Source organism: Thunnus maccoyii, chromosome 1, assembly GCF_910596095.1.
Source record: "Thunnus maccoyii chromosome 1, fThuMac1.1, whole genome shotgun sequence".
NCBI lineage: Eukaryota > Metazoa > Chordata > Actinopteri > Scombriformes > Scombridae > Thunnus > Thunnus maccoyii.
The window spans coordinates 30,089,797-30,113,440 of NC_056533.1; the positions used below are offsets into that span (position 1 = coordinate 30,089,797).

The following is a 23,644-nucleotide window of genomic DNA, read 5'->3' on the forward strand; positions in this document are numbered from 1 at the left end:
TAAGTGACACCGATCTGCGTCCAAAGTCCAAACCTATTCTTAGATTACATATAAATGTAAGTATATATGCAATATACTTAGTGTCCGAAATTAACAACCACTAAGCGCGAAATGCGGGTAGATTTTCCGTTTGGCAGGTAAATCTTGAAAGGCTATCCGCCCCACTGGTGGGTAAATATTTGTACCAAAATAGTCATGTAATAAAATATCTGGCATGATGGCTCGGTGGAAATTACACGCAGCACCATATGTGTGTTTTATTCATGTCTAATTCATCTTCACTGATTGAACATTCAATCTCCCAAGTTGTTTTGTCTAATAAATTGTCTAGAAAATATTGTCTAGAAATCATCTTTCTCTCCCCTCTCTTTCATATTAACATGAAAGATTCACTAACAGATTTGTCAGCATCAGAACTTAGCGAATCATGTTTTTTTACCAATCCGGGTGTAAGAACTCAAAGTAACGTGAACCGATGTGCCCAAATTGTTTTGTCTAATAAATTGTCAGAAAATGGTGAAAAATGTGTGTTATAATTTGCCAGATGTCTTGTTTTGTGCGACCAACAGTCAAAAACGACTGTTTATTGTCATGTATGACAAAGAAAATCACTAAATCATCACATTTGAGGAGCTGGAAGCAGAATGATTTTGTCATTTTTGCTTAAAAAATGACTGAAACAATCATTTGATTTCAAAATACTTGCTGATTTCTTATCGATCGACTAATCAATTAGGCTAATCGTTGCAGCTCTAATTCACACACTCACGTATGCGGCAAAATGCTCACACTGCAGAGCCCTGCTGTTGTAAATGCTGTAAAGGCTTTGTAACACTAACAGGCTGAGTTGGACAAAACACAGAGTAAGGCTGCAACTAACAATTAATTTTATTATTGATTAATCTGTTGATTATTTTCTTGATTAATCAATCAGTTGTTTGGTCTCTAAAATGTCAGAAAATGAAGACAAAGGTCTATCATGGTTTCCCAAAGCCCCTGATGCAACCTAGAATATCTTGTCTACAACCCAAAGATATTCAGTTTATTATCATAGAGGCCTGAAAAAAATCACATTTAAGAAGATGGAACCAGAGAAAAATTACTCAAAATGATAATCGATTATCAAAATAGTTGTCAGTTAATTTTCTGTCACTCAACTAGTCATTGCAGCTCTACAGTAACATACTCTAAAGGAAAGATCAGCATTTGATTTTACTGTAGCCGTATTTCAGTTGATATAGATTCCTAAAAAGATGGCTGAATCTGCCTCGATGGGATATCCTCTATTCATTGTTTTTACGTAACATCATGATTTAAAGGACCACTATGTAGGATTTAGTGGCATCTAGTGTTGAGGTCGCAGCTCGTTCTAAACTAATGAAAACTCAACAATTCTCATTTTCATGTGATTAAACACTAATTAAAACTTACTTATGAAAATATATTCTGTCTCTGCCAATAGATCCCCATAAATCCTACACACTTGTCCTTTAACACTATGAAACTGGAAACTGGGAGGCTCATCTTCTTGCAGTGGAAAACATATGAACTTACTCTGTGCATTACAATGTCATCATGTCTTCTTAGTGAATTCTCTCTTATTTTATCTTTATCATTTTGACTTCAGAAACATGCAGTGCATTTAAATAATCTAGCAAATGTGTTTCCTTTTAAGGTCCCCTTGAAGACATGTAGGTTTTCTCTTTAAAGATAAAACAGTCCTTTAGTAGTAATTGCACACTATTCTTGAATAAGCTTTAAAGCTCTGATAAAACACATTATGGGTATAATCCACTAAATCCATTTGGGATAAAGGCAGTAAAGATAAGATGGTATCACCCCAGGAAAGGTTTTGTTCCGATTCAACAATTTATTTATTTATTTTGAGATATCTACAACTGATAGTGGACCATATTTACAGATCTCTCATGAATGACAGTCAAGTCTTTCAGAAACCGCCCTGTTTTTTTTATGATCCTCTGGAGACAGTCTTCACTCGGGAGAGTTGGCAGGGGCAAAGTTCAAATGGTTTGGCCAGCTGATCTTTCAGCCTGGCAGCGGGTGTCGGAAGTAGGAGAAAATAGCAAGGAAAAGCATTGCCCCCTGGGTCATAAGTCATCTAAAATGGTGTGACCCAGCAGCTGGACAGACTAGTCTCCATGTTTGATTCAATCGCTACACAAGTGAAGATTTCCTAAAACGGGCCAACAGGAAAATAGCAATGTTCCACTTTAACAGAGCGTGTTCCTGTGTTGTCAACAGGCCCAGCCTCAACTGAACTATTGTAAAACAGACCTTTGTTATCAGTCATTATCAGGTTGTGAGGGTAGCCTGCTCTTGGCAGATTTACACACTGTGCATGATTTTATTCTATTTTCTTTAGAATTGACCTTATTGCCTTACGTACTTTTGAGAGATATATTCAGTACTTCTGTTGCTCTTCAAAAGGGCACTCAGTTATTTTGTGGTCTATATTTATACTTAACATAGGTCAATGTCTAAAGATTTGTTTTCACTTTGAGATTAGTTTTCTATTGATTACTGTCATAGAGGCCCAATTAATGTACATTTACACTGATTTAATGTCAGAAAACATGGAAAAAGTCATCAAAAAAGAAAAAAGTTTAATGATTTTTATAGGCACTTGTATATCATCCAGCTCTGTACCATGATAAGAGTATAATCATATGATAGATACTGGTTGAATCTGGAATTTTGGTTATTGTAATATATAAAATGTTCTTGTTTTCAAAGACTGCATTCCAGTCAACTGATACAGTTTGACTTTTCTCACTGAGTTTCTCACTGAGTTGAAATAATATTAAATGAATTACTGTTAGACCTTGGAGTCCACAGACTATACCTTCAGTTCAGTTCACTTTCATGACCACATAGCTAAGCTGGTGGAATTTGGTTCTGGTACAGCGTGTAACAGCACAGTTCCATCAATACCATTACACAGACAAGAATCACAAAGCCACAATCGGAAATCACTAACACACACACATCACAACAGTTCTGTGCAGACTGACTGGACAATGAACTGGATTAGTTGGGTCTGAGATGATTTGATGTGCTCTTTTTACTGTTCCTTTTTGTTATAGGGATTTATTGCTGTGAATTTAGATGTCTTATTGAAAATCTGCTGTCTTTTGTGAGTTTGTCTCTCTGAATTGTTGTACAAGACTGTTATAGATGATGTCATCCATCCATCCATCCATCCATCATCTAATATTAAATATTGTACCAGTGCACCCATCGCACCCAGCATGTTTTCCCATTACTAAAATAATATTGTGATATTTTATTTTTGTCAATATCACCATCACTCATTAATTGGTCCTTATGTCGAGGTCTGTAAACCCATACATGCTGTGGCAAACCTCCACAATTATGTCATTGCATCTGATACACAGACCAGGAACGCACCTCTCAAAACTTAAAACATGGCAATCTGTGACCGTGCCAGCTGCGCAGGACACATGTTTGATGATTGTGTTGTTGGTTCGTGTCATGCCCGACCCAGTTTCTTCTTCCTCTGCCTCTGGCCATCAAACATATCTTTAAAGACAAGAAAAGCAAAACAACAGACGTGCTGTACAGTGATGACATTAGTTTTAACAAATAAGTGTAACGTGTCTTATCCAGCTTTCAGTAGCAGCTTGTGAAAGTATGTACACATTCATTGTGGCGAACAGGTCACACACAGCCGAAAGGGATAATGGTGCACCAGTTGGTGCAGGGACTATGCTGACCCCTTATATCAGATTTTAATGTTTTTTCTCATAAATTTGCAATTAGCTTGCAACATCATTTATAATATAAATTAGCGTTAATCCCTCTAGAGAGTATGTATTAGTCTGACTACTGAAGTATTGACAATGCAAAGAGACGAGGGACTCTCCTGAATACAAAGAGTAACCACTCAAGAAGACCAGTGATCACCTAGGAGACACACAGGCTTTGAAAGGGAGCTGTCGTTTTCCTGTTTACCACCAGAGGGCGTGTATGTCTGTCAGGCCTCCTGCATCCAGTCCACACTCTGCCCAGCAAGAGTGGTCCTGTGTTTAGCAGCTACCAAGATATGCAGCGAGTGCCTTATGTACATACCAAAAACAGGGTGCCTCTTTCCTCTGGACACCTGGCCTGAACCATCAGTGGGGGCTTGTCCTGCTCCTAGAGGGTCTTTGACTCTAAAGCATCAACTTACCTGTCATATATCGACATATTGATTGCAGGAATGCTGTATCTTGTCACTTTCTCACCTCTCCGCTTGTTTTACACATTTTGTTCATCTCACACATTCGGTCTCTTTCTCTCCTCCCCCACCCTTTTCCATCTCTGCCCCTGAGGGGTTTCACTTCCACTCGACATGCCCAGACAGTTGCACAGTCCGCCACTTCATGCACAAGTCTGTGCTCACAGATTAGTAGGGGGGTGAGATTGAGGGGGGTGGAGAGTGTAAAACTGCTACCGCTAACAACAGTCCCAAAAAAAATCCCTGCTGGTTGTTTGAAGGTGGCAGTGGGAAGAAAGGAGTTGTAATTATTTATCAACCACCCACTGAATTAATATTAGATGCTGTCAACTCCTCAGCACTTATTTTAGGACTGATTGACTCAGAAAACAAAATATGTTTTCAGGTAATCAACCCTCTTGCTTTAGTCTTCACTTGTTTCTTAATAGATAACCACTCTGGCCATGTTGGGTAACAGCTGTGGCTCACATAATTTCTAGAGATTTCTGTGGCACTGTTGCTGGTATGTGGGCTTGCTCTTATGGCTCTCATTAACGCTGACGCAGCTAGAGTTTTGGCTTTTCACTGCCAGGTTATATTGCACCAATAAATCAGCGTGTCACTGAGATATTCAAACTGCATGCAGCTATGATAATGTCACAAACGGGTATCTCTGAGGATAGAATATAAAAATATAAACTGGTGATTGGTGCCCTGTTTGGGCTTGGTCACAAGCCAAAGGTAATGATTTTGTGCTTGGTGTTGAAAAGTGATCGGGGTCGTCAAGACATCTCTTCTTTCACCTATAGTTTGTTTGAAGTGGTTTAAATCAAATCTTGTTTGTGTATTTTTCGTAGTATTTGGTATGTTTTAATAATTGTCTAATAAGTCATAGCATACATTATAAATAAACTTAATTAGCATTCAGATGAGCTGTTAGTTAGACAAAGTTTAATCCTTTAAAGCAGCTGTACAAGCAGAATATTATTAACTCTATTTCAGTTGTTAAGACAAGCTTTGGATGTCATGATGTCATTGCTCTGGTATATTTTATGAGTGTTGCAAAAATGATTGAGTTTACTGTTGTTTCTTGTCAATTACAAGATAATCATTATTTCTTTTCTCTCACCCTATCTGGTTACAGTAACACTGCACCAGTAATTGTTGTGTAAACTAGTTTATTAGACATTATTTACCATAAATATTATGAATGTTTTTTAACAAGAAATTATATTTTATTGTCTCTCACACTATCAGCACTGATGATAATGGCGTACACATGCAGTTAAGGTACTCTGCCATGTTCTGCATCTGTTGTTATGTTTTTAAATGCTATGGTGTAAGCACAGTATAAAAATGGGAAGATGCAACCTAGTTTAGACAGTAATGGTATACTTTGTGATTTGTAATGTTAGAAATCCAGATTGAGTGTTTGGTATGCTCCTGTGCTGTTGTTAAATCAGCCAGATTAAGGGCATTGAGATACTTGGGTCAGAAAACGCTGTTTGTTTCCTTGTTTTAGGATTTGAAGGGGACATAACATGCAGGAATATCTTTGCATGATTTACAGTTAAAACAAACTCTGTATTTATTTCATACTGGTCCTTCATGCAGCCCTTCAGTTTAGCCACCTTAAGGTTCCCCCTCCTGATGAGTCCACTCTATCCTGACTGGCCAGCTTCCAGAAGCTGCCCCTGGGCAGACTTCCAGTGGCTCGGGAGGCTCCATAAACAAACAATAGTATTCGGTTTTCAATTCTTTTTCCCGTTCTTTATTCGAAATATAAACTTTTTGAATACATCCATACATGTTTGTATCCAAATTTGTTCCGAAATATGTGAGTGGACAACACAAACAACCTTAGCAACAAAGGTGAGAACAGACAGCCATCTGTCACATACACCAACAATCTACAGTATATAAATGACAGAAAATCACAAAAAGCATAATACGTCTCCTTGAAACATCTTTTTATCCCTCATTTCAAGTATCAAATGAAAGAAGTTGTACATACTGTAAAAGGTCTCCTCTTCCAAATGTCTATCTAGTCCTCCCATAAAATGTCAAAGATTGACATTTCATGACATAATGTCTCTTCAAAGATGTCTCCTGCGATAACTATCATTCCCCACTGTCATAATCTTATGAAACCATATCAGTGACTGCAGTCTGGCAATGGACACCAGTGTCATTTAACATATTGGCATATAGCTTTATGTTTTGGTCTTGGCCTCAGTCTTATCAGATGACCAGTTAGATATTTCTTGCGCGATGATTTCATCTGTCAGGACATCGGAGACCCATTAGTCTGGCCAGGGGCTGAAGAGAGGCAGGAAACTTAGGTGTTGGAAAGAATTACAGCTTGTAGAAAGCGATGGAAAACCTGAAGTGAAGATGACAGGAGTCTGTGCCTGAAATATTATCAGAGACCAAGAATAATGTGTGTGGAAAGGTAAAGGCCAAACTTGGCTCATAGTGTCAGGTGATGTTTTGTCCCTAAGGTCACTGTGTTTTAAAAATAGAAAGTTTAGGTAGCATTTTCGTTGTTGCACGCAGCTAGGGGCTGAATATATCTTTCATTCCATCATCAGCACGGCTCTTCAGACGTCACATCACCAAGGATGCAGTGTAACTACACTACTTTTGGTGCTTGATGGAAAATGATCAGAACAATCTAGTTAAGGATCAAAGCTCAAGCTTGATCTTAGAAATACCAGTTTGACAAGACAATCCCAACATAAGACGAACTTACTACCTTATGACCCATGGCACCTGAGCAAACTCCGACTGATGAAGACCATGTGATATAACTGAAAGCGATTACAACTCTTGGGGAAAGGGAAGCATTGTAAAATCAGACTGAATTCGCAATTAGTTTATTTATTGTAAGTTTCACAATCATTTTAGCAAATAATATTAAAGAGCCCCTCCGGACATGTTTAAAGACATATAAAAACACTCTGCTTTAAATAATAATTTGTCTGATATGATTTTTCTACAAAGTTTTCTACAAAGTTACCTTGTTAAAAATTCTTAATTACATCTATTTCTTCACCCCATTGAAAAATGCAGAATCTATAAAAATGATTTAGTTTAAACTACAATATGTCTCTTATACTTCACTGAGAACATACATAAACATACAAATAAAGTAACAATGAGCAAAACACATTTGTTAGTGACTGTAGGGTCAGTGAGGGCCAAATAAATAAATGTCAAGAAAAGATTATTCCTAATTTAGAGTTTTTTCAAACGTCTACCTGTCTAACAGAAAAAAGTATCTAATCTAAATAAACTGCTCTGCACTTACCTATTTAAAACAAAACATGATTTAAAACATATTTAAAACAAAGTAAACACCCCTACTCCCTACTAATTTTGGTTTTGACATTTTGGTTACTGGTTTCACATGCAGTACATTGATTAAAAAAATTATGTTCATAATCATCTTATGTCAATTTTACGATCTAACTTTAAAATGAGTAAAAACAAAATGTTTGTTAAAAAAAGTCACTCTGTATTGAAATCAGTAATTTACGTGAAAATACAAAATATTTAGGTGGTTGAATTTGTAATCATTATTTCATCACGGTTTCTTCCCACTGCTTGAAAGTAAAGCAGGGAGATTCATTGACGTCATGATATGAAACTAGATATCATCATGTGTTGCAGTTCTCATCTTTCCTGGTCTCAAAGGCTGCATTACAGTTTAGTAATTCAAGTTCAGATCCTTTCACTGCTCAGAGTAAAAAGATTTATGGACGTCATATTCACAAACGAAATGTTTTTCTCCACGACCGTATGAATCACATTTAATTTGGACTAAATATTTTTAAAAGTCATAAATATGACAAAATTATCCTTGTTAAACCTATCATGGTATCCGATTGTGTCAATATCACCAGCTCTCCTTGAAAGTGAGTGACTACTGCAGTGGGAACTCTTGCTTGCTAACAGTCCTATTATTAACTAGTACATAAACAGATTCCCAAACAAATACACACACACACACACACACACACACACACACAAGCACACCCATGAGAGATATTTACGTGACTGATGTACAGTATGCCGCGTGGCTAGGTGCCATTTTGGCGCCTTTGTCTCCATGCGAGGGTGAGCAGCTTTCGTAAGTTGACACCTACTTCTTCATATGACATGTCATGTGGAGGAGGTCTTTTTGCATGTTTGTGGATATCAGTGCTGCTCTGTTAACGCCAGTCTGGCAGCGGACAGTAACTCGAGCCCACAAGGAGCTGATGCAGTGTGTAAATTAAACGGGTCCCCCCTAAACCTTCTTCATTGCATCGCTGTTATTTACCTTTTTTTTTTTTTTTTTTCTTGTGATGATTTACCTAATAAAAGTGAAAGTTGTACTTTTGCAGTGTTTGCCATGTTGGTTGTAAGTGAAGAGGCAACGTGGTTGTTTGTGGTGGGGCTGCAGTCTCAGACAGCTGGTTGTAAAAAGGCTGACATCTAACCTTGCTACCGTGCAGCTAGGATCAGGGGGCTTTGGAGGCGCACCACCCTGTTTAGATGGATGGGTTAACAGCAGCGTTTGGCCCACCACTGTCCTGTAAGGGTCAGTGCCAAGACCACTTAAAATGTGCAAACCATAATCCCCCTCTGACATTAATATTTTCAGATGGAGGCAAGCAGGGAGCATGGTTGGGGGTGGCAATGTAAGCAAGGACTTTTTGGCTGGCCTTGTTTCATGCTGGCAGTGGTGATAGACACTAAAGCCATTACTCATCATGCAGGCATGTCCAGAATGTATTCTTAGCCCCTGTCTTCCTATCAGTCACTACAGAAAGGTTGGAGGGTCAAAAAAAAAAGAGGTAACCAGTCTGCAGGGCTGTCTGCACCACCGCTGTTTACCAGGGAGGGGGTGATATTTTAAACCTGGGAGAGCTCACATATTTACCCCACTGAGCCTGACTGACCTTGCCATTTGGTGGGGTGAAGACGCTTGAGACCACTGAGAGAGACGAGAAGAGGGGAAAGAGAGAGAGAGAAGCTCTTTAGTTCAGCTTGATAAGCAAGTAGCTTGCAGCTTTTGCAGATAGAAAACAGTCCAGAGACGAAGAGGAGTATCAAAAGAAAAAGAAGACAGAACAGATGATTTGAAGATAAAGGCGAGAGTAGAGGGGAAGACACTTGGTGGAGGTGAGAGGTAGCCAGGCTGAGCTGACTTTCCCCCAGAGGGGGAGTTGCAGTTGCCGGCCAGGGCAGGTCCCAGGGCTGGCAGGGCTGGCCCTACTGCTTCTCCACCTCCATTCCTTCCTCCTCTTTCACTCCTCCTTCTTCTCCCTTAAACTATCAACTAAACTGCTGTGCAGTGATGAACTTACAGGCAGAGCCCGTGAGCAACACAGGAATGCTTAGAAAATCCTGCCAAATGAACTTCTCCTCAAGTGAGGAAAACTCCTAGTTGAGCCTTCCATTAGAGGACCTCCACTGCAATACAAACTGTGACCCTGTTGTCTTCTCACACATTTTTCTTCGCACTCACTGGTTGAGTGCACTGAGAGACTGAGGGTTCTTTTTATACACTTTGTTTTTCCTCTTATTTTTGCTTTTGTAAACCGGAACACTGGCAACTTTTTCAGTAGCACGGTGCAAGGACCAGCTCCACTCACCCAAGATGAGCCGCTGGCTGAAATGCACCTCCATGCACTTTGTAGGTATTCATTATTGATGATTTCAGTTTGTCATTAAAAGTTTTGGGGGTTTTTTGCAGGTTACTGTTTATGTTCATGTGTTTTCATCTACCTATTGATTGAACTGAAAGCTGTGCTTCAACCAAGTGTTAATGCCGTGAAGGAATACTGCCTTGGGCAAATGGATCAATTGGGATAATTATCATTGGTGGATCAATTTGGTGGCTCAATAAGTGCTTCAGAACTACAGTGTTGTCAAAGTCATGTGCATATATTATTAATTTTTTATTAATCATTATTAATTAATTACAGTCTGTTGCTGTTGTGTACAAACATAATACGTAATTGCTTATGATTGAGGTTTTAAATTGTTTGCTTGTGTTCTCTGTTTATTTTGGACCTCCAGTTTGAAGTGCCCCACTTAAATGTGCTTCCCACAGACTCCTTTGTTCCTTAAGAGTAGTCTGTTCCCATGCTTGGTTTCCATCACTCATGGGCAGAGTGAAACTGCAGTACAAGGCATTCTTGGCACATTCCGTATTAACTCAGATTTGTTTTTGTATCACAAAAAAATTGCATTTCTATCATTCTTGCTAGTGGTTTTGTGTCAGAAATGGACTTCATATGTCCCTGTTGTATTTACTAGTCAACTAAAATAATTTGAAAATAAATGCTGTTAAACTGAGTATGTATTTGCTAACATGTTTGTTTAACCATTTGGTTTAAGAAGTCTTGTTAAAGATGCTGTATGTCTGATTCACTATCATCATTGTCAGAACACAGACTGGAACAAGTATGACGATCGGCTGATGAAGGCGGTGGAACGCGGCGAGGTGGACAAAGTGGCCGCTGTTCTCGGCAAGAAGGGCATCATCCCCACTAAGCTCGATGTGGAGGGACGCTCTGCGTGAGTAAACACAGACACATACACACACACACATACACAAACAACACACATACATCCTTGTACAGTATGCACAGGCTTTTTTGAATATTTGCTAATCTAAACATGCTGAGCATCTCAAATTCCGAACATTGTAGCAGCCTCCCCACACAGATTCCTGACCCTCTTTCCCAGATAAAGCATCCTTAGATGGGAATTCCTTTGCAATTGGGTCACTTACTCAAAAATAGTTTTGCCTCTTACCTCCCTTTATGACATCAATAACAAGTCTCCCTGTCTGACCCTCCAAAAACAATTCTCCAAAAATTCTGGTAGCTATGGTACCTATTGCACATTTCAATCTTAACTCTTCATCCAGCTGCCCTGCATAAAATGGCATTGCAGTTGCATATTATTGTTTCCATTTTTGTATCCAGAAATTTCCCGTTTAGTGTCCATCTGCCTCTGGAGGTCATTGTGGGAGTTGGTATAAAGAATGTTTGCAGCCACTCGAGGCTTGACCACATTGGCCAGGGGTTGTTTGTATAGTCCCCACAGGAAATGACTCCCTACAAATTCAGATCAGATCCACTGCGGTGCTTGCAACATCTAGTAATACATTAAGGCCCAGCTGCAGGCTATTATCGGGATCAGTTGACATCTTGAAAGACCGTGTTTTATATGGTAGGATTTTTCAGTGGGAACCTCTGGTTTTAGGGGGTTTTGTACAAAGAGCTGGACTAACACCCTTGACTAGGTATTATTAGAAAAAGGCGAACAGAAGGATAGGGAGGGCGCGTGTGTAGGAGGTTGTGGAGGAAGGGAGTAGGTCAACCCATCTGAAGTATCTACAGGAAATTCTCTGATGTTGTATCTGGAACATCCAAGTGCACAGATATTGCAAGTTTCTCATACAGCCATTTTATGGTTCTAATAATGTTTGTAATAGCCACATCATTTGAAAACAATCAAATGAACTGTCAAAAAAAAAAGCTGTTACTCTGTTTTCTTCCCTAAATTTAACCAGATTCCAACACCAGCATTTTGGGAAGCCAGGCGCCCTCAGTTTAATCCCAGATATATGAAGAAGTCGCTGGTCTCTGGCCTGTGCTTCAGGTTTATTTTGACAAAGGCTTAGTTAGGCATAAGCATATGGTTATAGAGCACCAGATCCAAGAAGCAAAAAGGTGCAGAGTATTTTCAGCGGGATGTGAAGTTCTCTCGTGGCACCACTGCACAGACCAGTGATTGTACACACGTGTGCATGTAAATACACACAATTATACACAGAACCTGATAAATGCCTGGTCTCATAATAAGGTGCTAGAATTCATCAGAACTAAATCCAGTACCCCGGCTGCCAATTCTAAAATGATAGACTAGAGGTGGTTGTACTCAAGCACAGTCACGCTCGTCATTTACTGCATATGTACAAACCAGAACTAGTTGACTATAAAATCAACACTTCGCACTTCCTTAACATTTATGCAAAGCTTTTGCCAAGCCTGCCCCAAAACAAAAAGTGAACCACAATTGCAACTCAGCAACTCTGCTTATAGTTCAGTGGGCCACACACAGACCAACACGTGTCAGTATGGCATCCTGGCCGCTGCAACAGCAAGCAAAGGAATGTCGAATGGCGATCCCTTGTTATCAAGGACCTCTGTGGGGAAACTTATTACAAACTGTTACCCCCAATATGTAATTTGGTTTGCCCTGGATTAGCCCCACTGTGTCCAGCTAATGAATTTAGCTCTAACTCTTCTATGGAGGCTACCAGCTGAGTAAACAGTTTATATCTCTGCTGTGGCATTAGCTGGATCCCAGTGAGGTAAGTACACTCACCACACCTGCTCATTCTGTGCAGTTGTGATAGCTAACTGACAAGGGCTTAGCAGCAAAAGAAATCCACCACTCGAGACAGTCACTCGTTTAGCCCTGCATCATGAAACTGGCACTGACTAAAGATACTGCTGCATGCCTATTGTTTGTTAGGATTAGCAGTGATGAATTTTTGCTCAAGTATCTTTTAAGAATAAAAATAGCATAAGTATGAGTTTCACAGTTGCGTGACTTTGATATGATGATATATTGAGGACATGCTGAGAATATACTTTTTATGACTTCTAATTTAAAGGACAAGTCTGTTTTTTTTATTATGTTTACTTTGTCTTTACTGATTATTTAATAGACCACATGTGAGTTTCTCAAAGGTGTATTTCCAAACCACAGCAGCCATGCTATTCATTTTGTTGTAGAACCAAAAGTGAATGACAATGAAAGGCTGAACCTTGCTTGAGAAATGTTATCTATCCCAATCGGCATCAAAATGGTAGTACTGCTACTATACTATACATTTATGTGCCTTCTTTTGCCATTCTTTTGTCAAAAAACCGTACCTTGTGAGGCAGGTGGATTCACAAGATCACAACATCATGAGATCATGGGAGAATCCATTTTGTCAGGCTTCAAGTTATGCGCTTGTGTCCGAACCGCTGGTGGTTCAGACCAATCAGCATCCTATGAGGATTCTTGTGTGATCGAGTGATCTTGCAAATCCAGCTGCCTTGCAAGGTAAGATTGTTATAGATGGTAATAGACGAGTGGTTCATCCAATCACCTGCCAAGTATTTTTTTTGAAATTGCCTGCCCTTTTCCAAACATCTTCTAAGGACTAGTTCTCAGATGGTTCTGTGTAACAAACCATCTGGTGCGACAGGTTACAAAAAACCTAGAAGACAAAAGATTAACAAACATGGTCTTCTTGAAAAGGTTCATGAGAGGTTGTTTTCTTTTAAGCTGCATTAATTGTTTTTTAGCCACTCAGGGGCAAATAACTTCAATATAGGCTCACAGACACATCATTTAAACATTCAGCATGTCTACAGTCCTGTTTCTGGCCACCTGATGAATTTAAGCTTATTTGACTCCCCTGTTAACTCTGCTTTGGTCTCGACCAACTCCTGAGAAAGACATCTTAGCCTTTAGTTAGCACACAGGCAGAAAGCATCTATCTGGTGAAGACAGCTGAACATCTAGCTGTTTGGTGCTGGTATAGCATGTAATGGATTTATCAGAGATTATTCTTTGGAAACAGCACCCTTATGAGAGCAGTCAAACTGAATCATAAAGTAATGTTGGCTCTGTAGAGCTACAGGCTTGTGTGTTAATTGAATGAGGGTGACCCCTTTTACATCACGCATAGTAATTTGATTCAGTGTAAAGTTAGCCTTCTAGTTTTCTGCTTGTAATACATTTAACTACATTATCATTCCAACATCAGAAAATGTCAACAAAAAATGGCATTTTACTTCCAGGTTGAGATGGAGCTCAGTTTATATGTAAATGTCAAGGTTTTACTATACAAAGCAAGCTATAGTCAGAGTTTCAGAGCATTATAAATTCTTATCAGTGTTGGAACAAAGAAATATTTGAAGCTTCAGCAGGCACAGTGCTTTGACTGTTGTGCCTTTAGAGACACACATTATCATATATATAGTTCAGCTACCAGTATATACTCTCTGGTTTACTTTTCCCGGTCCGCTCTCTGAAAATAGCAACCATATCCTATAGACTGTCAACCTGAAAGCCGCCCAAGGAGCAGGTGTGAAGATGAAATGACATAGCTGAATGTGGTCTCTTAAAACTTGACCCATTAGTCTCTCAAAATGTATCTCTAACCATTTTACTGATGTCTGCAGCTGGGTAGCACTGTGTACCTCCACAGAGTAAATTCTTTGTATTCGGTCAGTGTCGGACATGTGCTGTTTGGTCCATTTGACCATGCTGACCACTGTTATTACCATTTAATCTAATGAAGTGTGGACTATTTTGATTGCATGCAAGTCTCCTTGAGGGTCAGGGTAAAAAAAACAAATCTGTATTTCATTTGTTTCCACAGTTGGGGTTACATGATTTTCATTCCAAAAGATCTTAGCAGCTGTTAGTTCTTTGTTACATGAATAAGAAATGATGAGTCGTGTGAGAGTGTGTGAATACTGAGAGTCCTGTGGAAATCCATTATCACTATCCACTACTATCTTTTCAGTATATTTGACATTGTTCAGAAGCATTTACCTTATGGAAAATGCTGTTGCTCATGAGCAGTTGCACTTGGCAAGTCACATCACCCATACCCCCCCCCCCACTTGGATAGCTCTTTTCTGCTTCCTGTCTACCGTTTGCCCCCGAGAGGTCAGGACCCTCCACTGCTCCCCAGGGAACCAGCATCTCCTGGCCATCAACACGGCTTTTAATACCCGCGCCAGTGTTGAGGTGGCAGCCTAGCTGTCTCCTTGGCAGATACCTCAGGGTTAGTGACAGACTGAGATTGGTTTACACACAAGTGCTTTGCAGACCTCCGTGGCTAGTGGCGGCAGTGCTGCAGTGGGTTAAATCAGAGAAGGGGAACAGGAATGTTTCCAGGCAAAGTGACGATTAAAGACATGTTGGCAAGTATGTGCCACCTGCTTAATTGAGTAGGCAATTAAATATCAAATTTAAACAAAGCAATTGGACCACAAAGTCTGTTTAGTAGCTGTTCAGAGTTTCAGTGATAGCAGATTGAGCGCTCAGATGGAGTTTCTGAAAACTTTTTTGCTTAAAGTTGAGCTTCAAAGTTATTACTGCTGTTTCCAAGACAAGAATGAATTTTAAAACTAACCTGAATGAAATAAATCAGCTTATGTTGTTTGTTACCATACAGGCAACTACTTTTATCACACTATGCGAACAGACAGTGAACAAACAGATGGAACTCTGCTGAATATTGTCATTGTGTAACACAAAGACTATTTTTAAACTTGAACCCTTATCAGTATCACTATAGTATCCCCACAGTCTGAATAAGGTCAAACAACAAAGATTAGGAGAGATGGAAAGAAAAACAGTAACATGCAGCTCTTTTTTTACAAGTAATTTGTCATTTTTAAATCATTTGGTAGCCTGAATACACTCCAATGGCATCCTCACGTATACAAAAGTGAAGCTGATATGAAAACACTGCACTCATGTATCACTCCCAGAGGTTTCTTGTTATTGGCCTCCAGAACGCTGACGTTGCTGATAGCAATGAGCGAGGCATCAATTTGCAGTCCCTCTCTTGTCCTTTGGTTTCACCACCCTTCACCCCTCTCCTTATATCCTATCACTTTTTCACTTGCCCTTCTCTACTCCTTGCTGTCTCGTGTCCTGTCGGTCTGTCCTAGCTCATATTTTCTCAATCTCTATTTGTCTCCCAGGTTTCATTTGGCTGCAACGCGAGGACACCTGGACTGTCTCAGTCTCATCCTGGGACACAATGTTGACATCACCGCAACTGATGCCACTGGTGAGTTCTGGTGGGGGGAGAAGCAGCAAACTGGTGCTGTATTTAAATACTGAGAGGAGAAGTTTCTAATATTTTGGTCACCCAGTTTATATCAGTGAGATTAACCTTAACATCTCAGTATAGCATAATACAATTCAACAGCAGCACAATCTACAGCCTCCAAAGCTGAATCAACACTTCTCTAAAATAGTTTAATCAATAACAGAACATTATAACCTTCATGATTGTAGGATTTATTGCAGGGCTGTTGCATTAGACTGAATTAGATGTACCTTTGCAAACTGTCGGGAAACGCTTGAACAACCAAAGAAGCACAGTTTCTTTGTCAGTGTACTATTCAGACGTTGACTGCCTACATAGTCTTTTGCACGTGCTTGTGTGTTGTTTTGCCATGAATAAAAGAAACCCAGACTGTGCACATTGGTCTCACATACTGTACTGTAGGTGTGATTTCTATATAGGTGGTTGGTCCTATGTCTGATTATCAATTCATGCAGGTTAAGGTAGTTGGTGCCAGAGCACGTTGTCTGTCTTGCGGTAAGGAGATGAGGATGTGTTGGACAGAAAATTAGATTTATTAGCAGACTTTTTCTATTCATCTACTACACAGAGTGCTGCTCAGCAACAAATGTGCTAATTTTCTTCATTATGACAGCATAATTTGAGCTGATGTTAGGCTGAATAATGAGCAAAGACCCATCTCTATTTTCGGAAACATTTAAGACAAAAGATTCAGTCAGAGAGTGCAAAGATAAAAACAGCATATTACAATTACTTCTGTTGCTATGAAGTAGCTTCCTCGTCTAATTTGATTTAAAATGTTTTTTACTTTAACCTGAATTACATTTTCATAAACATTTTGCATTTTGCCCTATCCATCTCAGGGTATGAATATTGTAGGTTTTCGATATAATTGCATGTCTACAGGTACGTTCAGAGAGTACGTTATTGCCACTGCTGCCTCCATGTTTTCCAATGAAACACAATGGCAGCTTTGCCACCAAGGTTGGTGGCAGCAGTGAGGAGAGAGCGGACGGCTGACGCTCTCAAGAATGCTCACAATCATTTGCCGCTGCCATCTGATGTTAATGGTTCAACTGTTTTAACTTTCCACTGTGGCTCGCTGTGTGTCCATGGCAACCACAGAAACCACACAGAAGTAAAACAATGTAGTAGGTAATTTTACTGATATCTGAGTTCCCTGAATTATACACCACTTTAGCAGCAGGGAACCAATATGTGAATGAAGATAAATGGTCTTTGATGATCCAGTCTGGGCCAATAAACAACATTTATGATATTAGTTAGCAAAACCTATATTAATTGTATCATACTGACAACCATTTTTTTCTATTTTAAGCCACAACCTGCTCTATCTGGCTTAACAAGGAGCTTAGACTAGGTGGATAGCAGCAGTTTGTAGTGCACAGTGCTGACTGATGCTTTTGCAGTGGAGTTGTGTCCTGCTGCCGTCCATCCAAAATACAGAACATCGACATCTGGCTGTCAGAGATGAATCGGTCACTGCTTGCTGTCTGAAAGCACCTTGACTGAATAATGGTATATTGATCTTAACAAAATCTAAATAATGTCAGTAGATATGAAGAAAATTTGAAAAAAAATAGAAGCTTAAGAAATCAATTCTTAAACCCACAAGTATAGTTTCAACAAATTAAAGGTACCAATAACAAAGTGGGATATTTAGATACTTATTCCCTTTCAGATGTGATATTGGAATTGTACTCAAATATTCACATGTTCTAGTATGGCAGGGCACCCAGCAAGCACAATTAGATGATGTTAACAAATGGTCAGGACACTTACTCTAAATTAGGAGAATAAATGCCCTAACATAATAACAAAAAAACTAAAACTACAATTGTTATTTAATACTCCTTAGTAACAAAACTGACAATCTCTGGCTTGGCAATCCTTTGCTTTACCTGCTGAGCCAAGCTCTTAGTGATGCACTGATTCATCTCATAGTACCTACAGTATTTTGGTTTTTCAGATTTTTGCATCAGCTGGTCAACAGAATAACTTGCATGTCTGCTGGTTTGTCACAGCACAATGATCATAATTGTTTGTAAGGCAGCTGTTGGGATCGAGTGATACAGACGGAGTCATACATACAGTAAAATCACATTTGTACTGTTCGTTATGACATTTGTACTATAATATATTGCCCTTTACTTCATTATCTGATTGCTGCATTTATCTCTTTCAGGTAAAAACGCTCTTCATCTGGCTTCAAGAAATGGACATTCTCTGTGTGTGCAGAAACTCTTGCAGGTAAAGTGCATGATCTTTTTATTTTAGTTTCTTTTAGTTGTTTGTCATGTTTGTCTGTTCTGTATTTGCATGCTCTATTGTATGTATGCTCCACAGGGCAGCTCCCCAGTCACTGGCCAGTCAGAGCCTTTCAGCTCCTTTTAAATAATTATTGCCAAACGGCTCTGGCAGCTGAGCCTACTCCATATCGGTCAACAGTAGGCCCTGTTGAGTCACCGTGCCCCACTGGAGGATTTATGTGTTTACAATGAGGGGGCGATCTCTGCGATATTGTGCCCTCATAGCGTCGTAGTCCCCCCCCCCGCCTCCATCTCTCGTATGGCAGTGATCTAACAGAGGTCGCGGCTGTTGGCAGAGGGTTGTCAGCGGTGTTGACAAGCCTACCCTCCTGCAAACCTGCCGTCCATTGTTGGTGCCGTCATCACAGCAGACATAGCAGCTGGATGCCAACACTCCCCCACCACCCCCACCACCACCACCACAACCTCCCTTCGTCAGCCGAAACCCTCGTGGTATAGGATTTCCCCTCTTGATACTCTACCGTCAGCTCCCTCTGCTGCCCCCCCCCCGCCCGTTCACTTTGTCATTTGAGCGCGCTGCTAAATTTTGGACCTTGTTGCTAGAGAGAGTTGGGTTTTTATAGTGGGGGGCCAGAGCTAGCTGGCAAGCTTACCCAGCAACATCAGGGCCCTGTTAGCATTGAGTCCTCAAGGCTTTCATAGCAGGCCCTCATCACCACAGTGGTACAGTTGCTGGTGTCTGACCAGCTGACTGACCGTGTAGAGATGTCACAGGCATATCAGCAGAGCACCACTTAGCCTAATGTGACCTGCCCGCTGTTGCCCCTCAAGTTCCAGTGCAACTACTGACAATAAAATGTTTCGACACATTTTCTTTCACAACTACAACATACTTATATTTTTCTATAAATTATATCCAGGGTCATTTGTGATGGGATGCCTGAGGATGCATTCCCCTCTGTTGGGAAAAGTAAAATAAGCCATCTGCTCACATCACCTCTGAAATGCCATATAGTCGAATGAAGCTAATTTGTTTTAAAACATTGAAAAAAAGTTATATACAGTATGTTAGGAACAATAAAGCCAGCTATTATTGAGTAGTAGTAGTGACTCAAAGGTCCAGTAGCTTCATTATGCATTTGTATTTCAAAAATCACAACTGAGGACATTGAGTCTTTTTAATTATCCACAACAGTGAACCAGGTAATAAACCATAATAATAGCAACCAGGTATTTTATTTATGCTTTTACAACATTATTTTACCTTTCCTTAAAGAATGGGGGAATTGCACTGTACCAACACACCATTCTTAATCAAAATCATTCCATATATTTATTTTAATTGAATTTAAGTGGTTAGAAATCAAATCTATGATATCTCAGCACAGACTTGGATCCCCCCCCCATCGCTGAGGCCTTTATGTTTTGTGACTTATGGGTTAAAGCTGCCCTGTGGAGTTTTACAGTAAACAAACAAAAGTTATGTCTACATTGAGTTTTACTCACCAAAACTCACTGTGTGTGTCCTTAAGGTCTAAAACAAAGCTTTTTTTTTCCATCCTGCATTGTTTGCATCAATGTTTACTTGCTAGACTTAGCTAAACTTACTTGCTAAAAATCACAAGCTAATACAAAAATGCTTGCATTTAAAATGACTTTTTATTTATTTGATTTATTTATTGGGATTAGATACATTATAAATTGTATTTTTGCAGATATTTTTCACTATACCCCAGTAGTTCTCTAAGGGACCTCTCAGCACTAGTAAAATAAATTTACTTCACGTGATTCTATTGTGCCAACGTGTGTTTTATTCTCAGCAGCACAACTGTCCAGTTGGAAATGTGGACCTACAAGGAAGAACAGCTCTACATGATGCTGGTGAGACTCTTTTCTCTCTGCTCTGCTCTATTCTGCACTCTACACGTAACTCTACTCTATTCTAATCTAGTCTAGTAGAATACTGACTTCACACAGTTTAAAATGAACATAGACCCTGACAAACCACTGCTCTTACATAATATTTTTGAATGACACTTGACAGAGCATCCAGATGTTTTTGTGAATTTGACCATATAAACAGTCATTACTTGCTTGAATGATATTTGTTAAGCTTTTCAGCTAACTGATGCACCCAGGTTCATACCTGTGCATGAGTTGAGTGGATGTGCGTGTATTTTTCAGCTGTAAATGGGATGAATTGATTGCAATTTGTACTCATCTTTTTTTTCCTCCACAGTCATGGCTGGCTGCTCCTCCAGTGTGAAACTTCTCTGTGACAGCGGAGCGTCTGTGAATGCCAGTGATTTTGTGAGAATTGATATTTCACTTCATTTCACACAGTGTGTTGTAATGGTCTCTTCAAATATATTGTTTCGTTTTCCATGTATTGTGTCATCATAGCTGAAAAGCAAATCAATCTGCCTCCTTTTAAAAAGGCTGTTACCTTGTCAGTGACCTTAAAGTGGACGAGGTTAAAATGTATTGAATACCTTGTTGTGCTGCTCCAACTGACCTTAAATGTAGTTAATGGAGCACTCTGTCTATTTACTGGATAATTGTCAACATTCTGGACATTTTATCTTCGAGGTTTAGAGACAAATAGATTCTTGGGATTGACATGTACAGGCCAATATTGTGATTGTGTTATAACTGTATGTGATTATGTGGTTGGATGCAAGCAATTTATGTGCATGTCTGTGGCTATTCTCCAGGATGGCAGGACACCTCTGGTGCTGGCAACCCAGATGTGTCATCCACGCATCTGTCAGCTGCTGCTGGAGCGAAGGGCTGATATCACTATCCGGGACAAACAAAACAAGTAAGAGCCATAGTCCCTCATGCTGTTTTTTGGGGTTGCCAGATATCAAATTGTACGTTTTTTGTTTTGTTTTGTTTTGTTTTGTTTTGTTTTGTTTTGTTTTTTACCCGTGTTTCTTACAAAAGGAAGCTTTTGATGCCATCTGTTGATTATGCAAACCAGTCATGCCATTTAAATTTCTAGTGATTTCCCAGCAGTATCTGATATTAACCAAAGTCACAGTAAATGCATTTTGCACTAGCTATCAAAATTTATTAGAGGTAGTTCTGGTCATTTTCCTTATTTACCTTGAAAAGAGGCCTACAGTATACAACAAACCTTTATTAACCACAGTCTCTGTTTGGCAGGTGATGTATAAAACTAGAAAATGAGAGAAAACATTGATTTTTGAAAAGGGAGACACTGAAAATTAAACATTTGTACCAAAATTCACTCCTTATTTCTATACGTTTCAGTAAATTCATGATTACATACATTTTCATTACAGCAAAAGAGTCCCTAAGAATATCTTAAAAGCAACTAAATAAATAAATAGATAAATAAATTCAATGCTTAATGTGTAGTTAAATTTTTACATTTCTATTTTGCACATTTTAATTCTCAACATGTATTCTTTTTCTCAGGACAGCGCTCATTCTGGGCTGTGAGTACGGCTGTAAGGATGCAGTTGAGGTGTTGTTAAAGAGCGGCGTTGATGTGAAGGCAGTTGACGGCTTGGGTCACGATGCATTTCACTACGCTCGTCTCAGCAAGAACCAGGAGCTCGTTGCGATCGTCAAGAGCTACCTCGACAAAGCCAGCAGAGGTGAGATGATGGACGATACGCCACCACAGGCGTTTAGCAATTTGGTTGGAATAAATACAAGAGCATTGTTAGTATGAGCGTTGATTGGGCACAGGAATGTCTGTCAATGAAGTGCTGTGCAAAAATTGTAAAGTTTTAAAATTCACTTAAAGCTGAAATTCTTAAACGCCACTTAAAAAAGTTGCCTAAAGTTGTTGCTACATCGGTTTAAAGACGATCATGTACATAATATTTTTCAATGTAAAAGGCTGTTTAGATGGTGAGAAACAAGTATGTGATATACACATACAAGTATGTTTTAGCTACAAGAAAATATTGGTTATTTAAAGCATCAATCCACTGACTCATGGGAAATAGTGTGGCACTGTTAAGCTACATTACGCTCTGATGCTTTTTCATTTAATTTCCGTTGTTTGTCAAAATATTTTTGAATTGTTTCAGATTTCAATTCTGATGTTTATATCCGTCAGTCAGTTAAGTCTTGCTCAACACATCTAGTTTTTTTTATATCTTATCTCATGCAGCCATACTCTCACCTTTCATTATAGTTTTCTGAATGCTTATTTGCACTTGTCTGCATTTTGTCTGTGTTTGCATTGCTTTCCCTGAAAATGTTTTTAAGAAGCAGTTTTTTTTCTGAACATAATGTGCCTGCATCCGGCGAAATCTAGGTAGCACTCGGGCAGAAAGATGAAATCTGAACTTGTTGTTTCCCTGTTTTGTTACAGATAAAGAGGCTGCTAAGATTGAACAGTGGAAGCGACAGGTAATTAGAGGACCTCCATTTGTATTTGTAGCATGATGATGATAGCAATGATGTCACATTTGTATAGCCATTTTGCATCACTCCCTTTGTTTAAATGTGAAGAAGATAATTTTTTCTGCATCCCAAAGGGATTATTGACAATAAGTCACTCTTCCTATCAGCAGCCTTCATTTCCAGAACTCAAACTCAAACAGTCTGTGTTGTGAGAATACCTCAAGTTTCTGTATTTTCTTCCAATTGTTCCCCATTTCAAATCATTTTCTTTGTCTTGGTGTCATTTAGTACAGTTTCTTCATTTTTCAGTTAGTTCCTGCTCAGTTGTACATGACTGCCATCTAGTGAGCGTTTCATTGCCAAATGTAAGGTTATGTTCTCAAAAGCTGGCACTAAAGATCCTTTCTTATCCTCAGCATTCAGTGGAGAGGTCCGAGGCAGCTGAGGCTAATAGAAGGGATCAGATGATACATGTAAGTGTAACTTCTCCACGCAAACACACACATTCACATTGTTGTAGCAACAGACTCATAAGCAAATTCACTTCACTTCAAAAATTCACTCAAAGGGAGTTTTCTTGAATTCTTTGCCTCCAAAGTCAAAACAAATCATTAAGACATCCATGTCTATAAAGATGTGATAAATAATAAGTTTCTTCACCTTTCAGCAAAAAGGATTTTGATTGGTTCAAGTTTGTAAGCTTCATGGTTTTATGTTTGTTTTAGGACCTGGAGAGGCAGAACGAGACCCTGCAGGAAAGTCTGAGGAAGTACCACCAGGATCAGAGGGCCCTGTTAGATCAGGTCAACATACTACAGGAGAAGCTCACACAGG

At 39.4% G+C, this 23,644-nt stretch overlaps 1 protein-coding gene across 3 annotated transcripts in view; it reads left to right on the top strand.

Annotated features, from left to right (window-relative positions):
- Nucleotides 1–23,644, top strand: part of uacab (uveal autoantigen with coiled-coil domains and ankyrin repeats b) — a 52,247-nt gene that overhangs the window by 16,506 nt on the left and 12,097 nt on the right. Inside the window, exons 1-11 of one of the 3 annotated variants that reach the window (XM_042411450.1) lie at nucleotides 9,212–9,920; nucleotides 10,677–10,807; nucleotides 16,024–16,112; nucleotides 18,340–18,404; nucleotides 20,245–20,305; nucleotides 20,664–20,734; nucleotides 21,139–21,245; nucleotides 21,869–22,050; nucleotides 22,779–22,816; nucleotides 23,227–23,283; nucleotides 23,536–23,643. In XM_042411450.1, the coding sequence (XP_042267384.1) occupies nucleotides 9,885–9,920; nucleotides 10,677–10,807; nucleotides 16,024–16,112; nucleotides 18,340–18,404; nucleotides 20,245–20,305; nucleotides 20,664–20,734; nucleotides 21,139–21,245; nucleotides 21,869–22,050; nucleotides 22,779–22,816; nucleotides 23,227–23,283; nucleotides 23,536–23,643 (945 nt within the window). In that variant the 5' untranslated portion in view covers nucleotides 9,212–9,884. Of the gene's footprint in view, nucleotides 1–9,211; nucleotides 9,921–10,676; nucleotides 10,808–16,023; nucleotides 16,113–18,339; nucleotides 18,405–20,244; nucleotides 20,306–20,663; nucleotides 20,735–21,138; nucleotides 21,246–21,868; nucleotides 22,051–22,778; nucleotides 22,817–23,226; nucleotides 23,284–23,535; nucleotide 23,644 lie in introns of those variants that run through there. The other 2 variants (XM_042411432.1, XM_042411441.1) reach the window with 2 other exon arrangements.